This window comes from Prosopis cineraria, unplaced genomic scaffold (genome assembly GCF_029017545.1).
Source record: "Prosopis cineraria cultivar Desert tree isolate PC_DT_omini unplaced genomic scaffold, ASM2901754v1 PC3, whole genome shotgun sequence".
Taxonomy (NCBI): domain Eukaryota; kingdom Viridiplantae; phylum Streptophyta; class Magnoliopsida; order Fabales; family Fabaceae; genus Prosopis; species Prosopis cineraria.
In genome coordinates this window covers 24951498-24962578 of record NW_026555334.1, presented here as the reverse complement: position 1 = coordinate 24962578, position 11081 = coordinate 24951498, and the positions used below count along the sequence as shown (strand labels likewise).

Genomic DNA, 11081 nt, shown 5'->3' with positions numbered 1-11081 from the left:
TGTCACAATAAGAAATTGACATCTTTAATAACCAACACACGACGACAAAAACTTTTGAATTGTAGAAGCCATATGCTGTAACTGTCAAGAATGAAAATGAAAAGAAAGCAAGACAAACGAAAACGAGGATAAGCTCTTTTTCAGGGTTCTGAAACCTTCTGTTTTCCTAACTATCAAAGAAAAGCCATCATCTATAGCCCCATAAGTGTCGTACCTTCTTCATTTTTTTTAAATTAAAAAAAAAAACACGTTTCCAAATCAATACACCCAGAACACCACCCACGATCCAAAGAATGCAATAGGAAAACAATCTGGCAACAACTTATCAAGGTGGCAACTTCCTTCAACCGAAGCTTCACATCTTCAGAGCAGAGACTGAGAAGTGAGAAATATCAATTTGGAGGTGGTTAAGGATTAACATCCCACAAAGCATGCCCAGGAATCAACCACGCAACCACAGCATAGACAGGCTTGAAGAATTGATTAAGGGAAGTATAGAATGACTCCCCTGTCTCAGAACATATTTACACGGAAAAACCATGGCAGAACAAAAGCAATTACCAGGCACGCCATCAAGAAGTTACAAAATGGCTGTCCACGCCAGCATCCGCAGCACATGCCAGATGAGGAGGTGCTCCGGTTGTCAATGAATGTTCTCTCATTCCACTCTTCCATAAACCCATGATCAGCAACACCCGAAACATTTTTGGCAGTTTCACCACATATTTCACACAATCTGTGATTATGAAAGGTAGTTCAGTTATTCATTTATAACAGACTTGTATGAGTAAGATGAATCATTTTTCCTGGCCAGCAAGACAAATAATTAAGTCACTAACAGAGAGAGTGGGCGGGGGGGTTCTCAGTTTCAATAAACCTAATAACTGCTCCGCAAATGACGTGGGAATTAGGCCAGACTTGCAAATTACAAAGAAGAATAAAATCTAAGCAGCATGCATAGGATCTAGCAAATATTGAGTGCCACATTAACTGATCAGCTCATTAAATTGTACAAATAAAATGCTCGATTCCTCTTTAAGCACATAACAATAACTAATTTTTTTAAAAAAAGGAAAGCATAAGATGTACAGATTGTGGAAATGTTATCCATGAAAAACCTGTCTCAACTGTCTTTACATAAGAAAATGAAACAAATCAGAAAACAGTTAACAGGACACTGACGAAGCACTAGACTGAGAGCTAACCCAAAGAACTTCTCAAAACATCCATTCAACTAAAGGTTAGGATGTCCTAGGATATATGGCAAAACATACTATGCATAAAGCTGGAAACTAACTAAAATATATCATTTAAGACTTTGCTCTGGTGGAATTTAAATTAGTACTAGACGAGAGATTCGTGAGCAACAAGAAACACAGAATTTTGATAGTGAAATGTGCCAAATTCAGACCTAACCCAAACTGACTTTCAATATATCACAAAAACAGCAGCCTTATCACAACCGTAACATTCAATATATCACAGTTGAAAAGAGATCAAACTTGCAATCATTTCTCATAGTCATCTGTCTTTTCCTTTGGTGATTTCACACTGCCTTTTAACTGTTTTAGTAAAAGGAAATATACGCCTATCATCTAATTGGGCAATTGAAGTATACTCCTTCCGTTCAAAAATGTAAAATATTTTTAAACGAAATTCACCCCTCACTAAAGTAGTTATTATCTTCAAACTAACCATATCTTTTCATATTTACACCTATTTAATATGATGTTTCACCCTAAAATAAATATAAAATGATTTATTTAGTAGGGGTACTTTTGAAAAAAAGGCAATAATGATACTTTGAAATGCTAAAAATGCCTAACATTTTTTAACATCCAATCCTTCAAAAAATTACTTACATTTGTGAACAAAGGGAGTATAGTTAATTGTCCATGACCCTTGGTAATGAAGAATAGGAGGACAATATTATGGGACATTGAGGAAAAGCTGTTCTAGGTGCAGGAAACTGAGCTAGAGATATTTTGTTTTGGTCTTTATCTAACTTCTATTAGTTTATATACTTCTAATATATTTTCTTTTCTTTTCTTAACATCCTGCAACCCTCCCCCACCCCCATCCCCCCAAATAAACAAAAAGAGAAAAGCTCAGCAGTAGCGTAAATTTCAGGCCTCTTGTAGATAAGTTTATTTTGTCAGTTTTCTTTCCCTATTCTACCCCATCTCTCTCTCGCTTTCCCTTCCTCCTTCTTGTCCCCCCTTTTCACCTATTCTTCTGTCATTTTGGCATTACAGCTTGGTTCCACTTGTTCCAGTCACGCATGCCTCCGTCACTGGAAGTCACCAATCTTGCCAGAAACAACATCTGTGAGCACTGAAAATCACACTTCTGGCCACAGGATCAACCAGTTGACACCACTATCAGAGCTGCACCACTGAACACACACCATCCAAGGAAGCCTGTTGTTGAAAGAGCCTTATAACTTATTGTGGAACCCTCCAACTGCCCATCCAATAAATTTGTAGAACAGTTGAAAGTAAATGTAGGCTGCAAAGTTTATACTAAACAACGGTCAAAAGTCAAACATCAAGATGAAGAATGTCACATTCAGACACAAACAACTAAACTACTAACTTGGCAGAGTTAGTTATTCGAAATGTATTGAAGAACCTGTAGTTGTTAGCCATTGTCCTACTTAATGATCCAAGATGGATTATTCCATTGATTCAATACTTCAAAACTACAGGCCGAGTTTTATTCAATCAGGAAAGAGTGACAGAGGATAGGAAGAGAATAAAGGGAAATGATGGGAAGTTATGGAAAAGTATTCTATGTAAAGAAGACGCCAGTATGAATCAGTTTCTATTCAGAAGAGGAGGAGGAGGAAATATTTTAGTTTTACGCATCTCTAACTTTCATTTGTTTGTTTATTTATTTATTTATTCATTCTCTTTTCATATGTTTTGGGCTCCTTATAAACAACAGCCCAACAGTAATCCAAGTTTCAAACCAGTTGGAGATATCAATTTATTTTGTCATTTTTCTCTCCACCTCCTCCCTCTCTTCCTTCTCATCTATTGTTCTGCACCACACAGATAATCTGAACAAATTTGTGATTTCTTCAATGCACCAATTGGCAGTTAGTTTGATATTTTTTACATATTTAGATTAGATTTCACCATGCATTAATTGTTAAACTGACACAATTTCTCTCGCTCTAATGCAAAATAGCTACAAGCTACGCTATCTGATTCACAAATGATGAGTAATTTAATTCATTCTCAAAGTCAAGGTAAATTGCAGGCAGATGCAATAGCCACTGTTTGTATGTTAAGGGAAGATAAAGAATATTGTGACCTCAGGAATTCCTAGTTCACGTTCACATTGCATCAAACGTCATATCTGCAAAACTCCAATGATTCTGATAACAAATGAAATCTATATACATACATACATACATACATACATATATATATAGAATTTGTTGAAAAAATTTAATCTTTCAACTTTTGAGGTAAATATTTTGTCTTCATTTTTGGTAAAGGTATAACAAACACACAGCTGAAATCACAAGTGCAAAATCCTAACGAAAAAAAATACAAAGGAAAATGCTATAATCTTTTGATTCCAAAACGTGTGCCAAAATGGATAGTTGAGGATGATTAAAGAAGTGAAGATATCAGGAAACCGTAATAAGAAAACAAATACTAGGAACATGGCCAATGCTGCAAAATTCAAGGTAAAACTCAAAATTAACATTACCGTTAGCCTAAAAACTACAACAAACTGGTATCTACCAAGAATGAGTTACCTGTTTCCTTTTAGCTTGAACCATGCCTCAGCACAATGACTGTGCGCAATACCCAGCTCATCTTTACACGCACAGCCAAGCTGAATTAAATCTCCAGTAGGGGTGCTGTTTGTAGGGCTAGCAGCTGTTGAATCTGATGGCTGCCCGGAAGACAGATGGCAAATCCTACAAATTCTTTCACCCTCCACATTCTCGCTAAACTCTCCGCAGCTACCAGACTTTATATTGATCACACATGAATTTTTATCCGCTTCAGACGGCCTTTTTGGTGATTTCATGGATGCCTTGATCTGCCCCGATTCATTGATCTTTGCCTCCGACTTCCTATTGTCTCCATTCACAAACTCGGTCTCAGCAGAATCTATTACAACCACGGTCTCAAGAACAGGGCTATTAAGGAAATTCCTTGAATTATAACTTGTTCCTTGATCAACGGCGTGGAATGTGTCGCTGTTATTTTGCTGATCACGCATGCCCTGATCCATAGCTTCTGCAGGCGCCTCCTTTAGTTCCTTATCATTACCCATGCCTTCTGAAGTCACATCTCCACTTTTGATAGCTCCACTCAAGCTGCCCCCAGCTACTGCATCAGCGGACCCTTCAACCGAATGACTAGTTTTCTTTCCCGTCCCTTCATCAACGAGATCCGATAACTCGTCGCTTTCTGGCTTTCTTGCCTGATCCATCAGGCCAATAACGATCTGACTGAAAATCTTCTTTTAAAATGTGAAAAGTGCTCTCAGCAGCACTTACATCCGCAAGTATTGAACCCAAAAAAACTTATCTCCTTAAATAATATCAAATGAACAATGTGATAGGACGAAAGGTGCAAATCCAAAGCTTTCAAAGACCCATTCCAAGCTTTCAAACATTCTCACAGACCCCCAATTTTCAAATACGAAAGTTCGGATTCCCATGGACAGGTAGGATCACCTCAATCGCACGGAAACAAGCCCCAATCAACCGCATAGAGAAGCATTTACTACAAATATTAAATTATGACGGAAAATGGAACATCGGGGTCGTGTTTTTCAATCCGACACAACAGCGTTAAACCACTGTAACATCAAGGCGTTTGTGGGAGAAGGAATGTTTAATATAAAAGAAAATAACAAAGGTTAGGTGAAGAAAGGAACCGAGAGGATGGTAAGAAAAGAAGATTGAGTGCAAATGAATCACTTGCAGTGAAATGGGTTCACGGACAGAGAGCAGAGAAAGCAAGGGATAAGAAATTGGGGGTTTGTCTTTATTGGCCAGTAATACCAAAAAAACCCTTGTAAAGTGACAGAAGCATAGGTTCAGATGCAAAGTGAACAACTGAATATTTATTCGCAGAAACTTAATTATCACGTTCATGAATCAAGATCCGCTAATTGAAAACAAAAATTACGAAATTTTTGTAGTGTTTATTTGCTTCATGTTGATGCCGTGACTTCCGTAACAAGCAGAGATGAGCAGCCAAGGAGGACTAGAATCCTTGATTTAGGCTATTCCTCGTAAGTCTCCATGGACTCTACCCATTAAAACTAAATTAAAAAAATATACTGTATTAATAATTCGGATTTCAATCCGATGATGATGACTTAAATATACTTATTCAAATATTTAATAAGTGGTCCCGTGTAATATCATAATAACGATTTGATTGAAATGAATAACTTGTCAGAAGTTTTATCATATAATACATAGAAAGATATTAAATCTCTTAAATTATATGATTGATTATTTAAGTTATAATAATAATTACATTTCTAATATTCATATGGAATCTAAATTATCCATGCTTGCTTGCTCAGTGTACAAACTTTGCTAAATACACACTACGCACATACACATTTATAACTCAACCGCAAAGGCCTTCTTTTACACAGTAAGTTTAAGATTTGGTAATTTTGTAATAATAAAAAATCAATATTGTTGTCATTCATAGATTCCAAAATTTTAAAAGGAAAAGAGTAGAAAAATCACCCTCAAATATATAAGTAATAGTAAAATTTTGTAAAATATGACAATTCTTTTCAAGTTCCTCAAAATTTTTCTGACATTAATATTTTTTGCCAAATGATTATAATGCTTCAATTTAAAAATAAAATAGAAATGGATAAATGATTAAAAATTTGCAGGGCACGAGTTGTCATTGGCTATCTCATTTTAATTATTATCAAAAGAAAATTAATAATCATTTAAATCAAAATAGTGACTAATATTTATAACATCAAAACTCCAATGATTAAAAAAATTGCAAAAAAAAAGTTGCAGTTACTTATCACATTTTAATTATTGCCTAGAAAGAAAATAATCATTAATTAAACTAAATAGTCATTGATATTTATAGCATTTAAACTTTATTGATTATAAATTTGCAGAGCAAAATTTATCATTTTTTATTTCATTTTAATCATTCTCAAAAGAAAAGTAGTCCTTACTTAAACTAAAATAATCACTAATATTTTAAAATAGAGTTATTATAATAATTTTACAAAAGACATCAATATTAAAAAAGTTTTAAAAAATTTGAGAAGAATTATCACCCTTCACAAAACCTCATTCTCACTATATATTTCAGGAAGATTTTTATGTCATTTTCCCAATTTAAAAATATGAGGTAAAAAAAAAAAATCAGAACTCCGCATCAAGCAATTTGATTACGGGTATGAAAAAGACTGATGGGCTTTAATGTCTTTTTGATGTTATTGCTTGCTATAAATGAATACTGTATATAAAACTATTAATTAATTATTAACAGTTAAGTAATTGATGTGATGTAAATAGAAAGATTAACTGGATCATTGCATTTAATATGATAGGCAAATTGATATTCCTTCACTTGGAACCCTATCCTCGTCTACGTCATTTTCATACTGTATCTAAATTCTTTGTAAACCAACTGGGAAAGTGTCAAATAAGATTAAAAACAAATGAAATTTGTATTTGCCATATATATATATATATATATATAAGTTGGAATTTGTCAATGTGTGGCTCAAACTAAGATAAGAACGATAATTTTTTTAGAAAGTCCACCCAAGAAAAACGATGAATTATTCAATCGAGAATGTTTACCATTTCATTTGTCATATTTTTTTAAAAAAAAAAAGTAAATCATCCACTATCCTCTGTTCAAATCGAAACTACATTGTGCATAAAAAAAAAAATCTTGAGCTCAGCAAACCGTGTGACAATGATGAATCATCAATAATAAATCAAAACTATACTAAAAATAAAAAAAATTCCAACGTCCAACACCTTGGTCCTAAACATGAGAGATAGATAAGTAATTTACAGAGATTAAGAAAATTAGTTAAGTTAATTATAATTAAAAATTATTATTGGCTTTTTTAAAATTACACTGTTTAATAATTTATATAGAAAACAACCCCTATTAATTGCATCTATTAACGTGAACAATGAATGTGAATAATTTCAAAAAAAAAAAAAAACTTCAAACGTTAAAAATAAAGACAAAATTGAGAGGTGACATGTCTGTGCCTTGCGGGGAGAGAAAAGCGTAAGAAAGGAAAAAGTGTGAGGTCAAAGTGAGGAGAAAATGGCAGAGAAAAAATTATTAAAAAAAATAATATGTGAGACTTATAAAATTTTACGGAAAAATTTTGAAAAAAAAATTAATACTTGAATCTTTACACTTCTTGCCTGTTGCTTTCTTCCATTTTCATCTTAATTTTCCTTTCACTTTAAAATTTAAATTATTTATTTAATGATTTAAGAAATAAAAATTAAAAGTAGACAAAATAATTTTTTTTTTGCCAGAGGATAGAAGAATTTACAATTATATTTAAATTTAATCAGTAATATATAATAAAAATTATACAAATAATAAGTTAAAATATTAAATTTTATTATATGGAAATATTTTTCTGTAAACAAAAAGGTTATGATTATCTTATGAAATTAATAATTTTTTCTACTTTTCATTTTATATGGCTTAGCCAAGCATAGGGAGAAAATTACATCTCTCAACTTCTCTTTTCTCTCCTCATATTTTCTCTTCTCCTTGTTCTCCTTCATAAGCCAAGCACATTGATAAAAATAAACTCAGCTTGCTGTTACATTTTAAATCAAGAGAATATATTTTATGATTAAAGTAACAACGAAGATTACAAGATGCTTAATAAGATAATAAGAGTGAGAATCAACCAAGAACATATTTTACTTGAAGTTGTTATTTCTTGTGAATTGAAGAGAAGAATCAAATGCTAAAAAAATCCGTCGAAGCAAACAAACTAAATTAAGAATATTTATGTCAAGTATATTTATTTATTAAGAATATACTAATTATACAATATACATTTGGAAATATTTCATATTTTAACACTCAAACAATTAACAAAGCTCTTTTTGGTGGTATAAAGCAGTTGACCTATTTAACAACTTCTGCTGACCAATACAAGAATGTAAAGACAAAATCTGGTTTTCCTTCAGTTGAGATAACATGGCATTGTTTTTTTAAACTCTTTCCCAAGAAACAAATCTGTGATCATTATTTAATAAGGTCCTGCTGACTTCAGTTTGGATGTAGCACTATAGTTCAGAGTAATCACATGGGGCCGTTGATTGAGGGTATGCTAGTGCAGCAACCAGTGTTTTAAGATCCGGAAGCGTATGGATTGTTGAATCATCACCCGGATATAAAAGTGTCTTAATTTGACATGTTAAGATCTTAAAATTAATGTTTTTATAACTTAACTAGATATTGAACCAGAAAGGTGAGCAGCTCATAATTCGTGTGGTCTAATAATCAAACCGATAATATAATAATTAAATTAAAAAAATTATATATGCATATAATAATCAAAATATAAGAAATAAATATAAAATTGTTACTTAACTTTAAAATAAAACTAAATATTTTAAGTTTATAATGACTTAATAAGCCACATAATATAACATAACATCAATTGATTAAAAAAATTAATCATTTTCTTAAAAAAATTGATAAAAAAATACAAAAGAAAATGAAAAAGGGTATTTTTGAATAGTTGGTTTTTAAAAACTGGATCCAGTTCCTAGTCCGATCGCCAGTCCAAAGCAACTTAATTTGACGCAACTCTCCAAACGATTTTTTCCATTTGACTAAGCCGTTAGCCTGACCGATCAATAGTCTGACCATCCGTTTTAGTCCGTTTAATCATTACCTAAAATGATTAGATTATATTGAACTGTTTTTTCTTTTTCTTTTTTTTTTTACTTTTATTTTAGTCATGAGAATTTTTATTCCATTTAGAGAGATTAATGTCAACTTCCTTCCAAATTGTCATAGTAAAATTTTGAATATATTGATTTGTTTATTGACATTGTAAGAATAAAACTGTAGAAAAATATGAAAACTCATTTATTGTAAGAAAACAAATAAAATAAATAAATAATATACATGTGATAAAAGTGAAGAAATTAAAACTTTAAACTTTGAATGACATTTTTTATATCTTTATTGTTTTATATATATATATATCTGTATGATTGTATATAAATATTATTTTTATTTAATTATTATATTATCAATTTAACTATTAGTTTAATCGATTGAATTACGAGAACATAACCTGCTAATATTTTCGCTTTATCATCTCGTTTGGCTCTTAAGACATTGATTGTGACAGTTTGAAAGCAATTTTTTTTTTCGCATACAATTTTTAATGTAAGTTATGCATTACCATCCATCATGTTCATGTCGACGAAGGGCTTCCCTTTCAGGTTTTAGCTTTCAGATTCAATGAGTAGACAAAGGGATTGTTCAACACGCATGGACCAAAATGAAGGGGCCTACAGTGATTAAGAAAAATAAAGAACAAAACAAAGGATGAATGAACAAGTGGGCGTATCGCTAAAGCTAACACATTTCGCTGCTTCCAATCGTTGAATGAGATCGAAAAGCCATTGGATAGAGATTTTGGAAGTTGACCCAAGTGCCTGAAGCCATAAGCTTTTCTTGCGGTCTCTGGAATTTGCATTCCGCACAATTTGTCGACCTCAGACGAAGAGAATAATAGAAATCACTCGTTGACATTTCTGATCTCTCAAGGAGCAGGACAATTTAATGGACATCTCCTGTTGTTTGTGGTCATATTAGTGAATCGTTTCTTTATCATCAGTCTCAAGTTTACATGGATGTCAGGATCCGTAATATCAGCATATCTCAATAAAAACACTACTGTTATAAATACAAGTGCAACGGAACACAAGAAAATCTAATGGTGATCTACTTCTTGTGTTTGTGGTCTTATTAGTAAAACGTTTCTTTATCACCAATCTCAAATTTAATTGGAACATAGAAATAAGCCTCTGCCACTTTTCCAATAATGAAACTTGTGTCCTTCTCATACCACGTCCAGAAATGGAAGAATGATATATATGTTTCAAAAGGACTAATTAATTTAAATTAAGTTCCAATCAATTTTAAAATACCAAACTACAAGAATTTACCAATTCAAAAATTAATTTTACAATTTTATTGTGATGAATTTACAACTTGTATTCTAAATTTTAACATGATTGAAGAATAAATAAATTTATTTTCCTGCTAAAATTTAAAACATAAAATGCAAATTCATCGCAACAAAGTTATAAAATTAAAAGTGAAACTTAAAAATCCCTAAAGTTTTTTTTTTTTTTGGGTTCATATATAAGGCTAGCATAAAGCTAGAAATGTTCAAACACACAAAAGCTTGGCAATCAGATGAGTCTTACCCCACTCTCATCAGCCAAAAGTAAGCATTTACATCCAAAGGGAGGTACATTAAGCAAAGAAAAGTTATTGGGACAATCATGGGCCATTTTGGTTAAGAAATCTGCACACGAGTTGGCATCACTGGGAGTATATAAAATTCTATAATTATCATGAGAGCATATGGTTCCTGTATTTCATAGACAGCTTCAGCAAAGGGATGATCAGTGTTAACACCCCTATAAATTAGATTAATTGCCTCCAAGGAGCCAGAATATATCACAGCTTTCTCAATATTAAGACTGGAACAAAACCTCAATTCATACTTAATAGCAAATCCCTAAAGTTATATTTGGTTGGGAGGAAGGGGAGGGGGAATTTTTACCTCCCCCCCCCCCCAAAAAAAAAAATTGGGGGGATCCATCCCTCCGCTCCCCTCCCCCTCCCCCTCCCCCCACCTCCCTTCCCTTCCATCTCCTCCCCTCCTTTTCCCTCCTCTCAAACCAAATGCAGTCTAAAGTTTGACACTTTAAAATTAGTTGGAACTTAATTTGAATTAATTAGTCCTCCTCTTGAGACCTATCTGCCATTCTCCCTCTAGAAATTATATGTTAATGTTCCCAAACA

At 32.6% G+C, this 11081-nt stretch overlaps 1 protein-coding gene across 2 annotated transcripts; it reads right to left on the bottom strand.

Moving 5' to 3' along the window:
• Nucleotides 1-5172, bottom strand: LOC129306119 (uncharacterized). Of its 2 annotated transcripts, none has more exons than XM_054946496.1 (2): nt 3773-5134; nt 1-736 (listed from the first exon to the last, which is right to left on the bottom strand). In XM_054946496.1, the coding sequence occupies exons 1-2, from the start codon at nt 4456-4458 to the stop codon at nt 514-516; spliced, it is 909 nt and encodes a 302-aa protein (XP_054802471.1). In that variant the 5' UTR covers nt 4459-5134; the 3' UTR covers nt 1-513. The 2 variants fall into 2 exon arrangements, with proteins under 2 accessions (XP_054802471.1, XP_054802472.1); XM_054946497.1 differs by having other exon boundaries at nt 594-2508; nt 3773-5172.
• Between the last annotated feature and the right edge of the window lie 5909 nt (nt 5173-11081).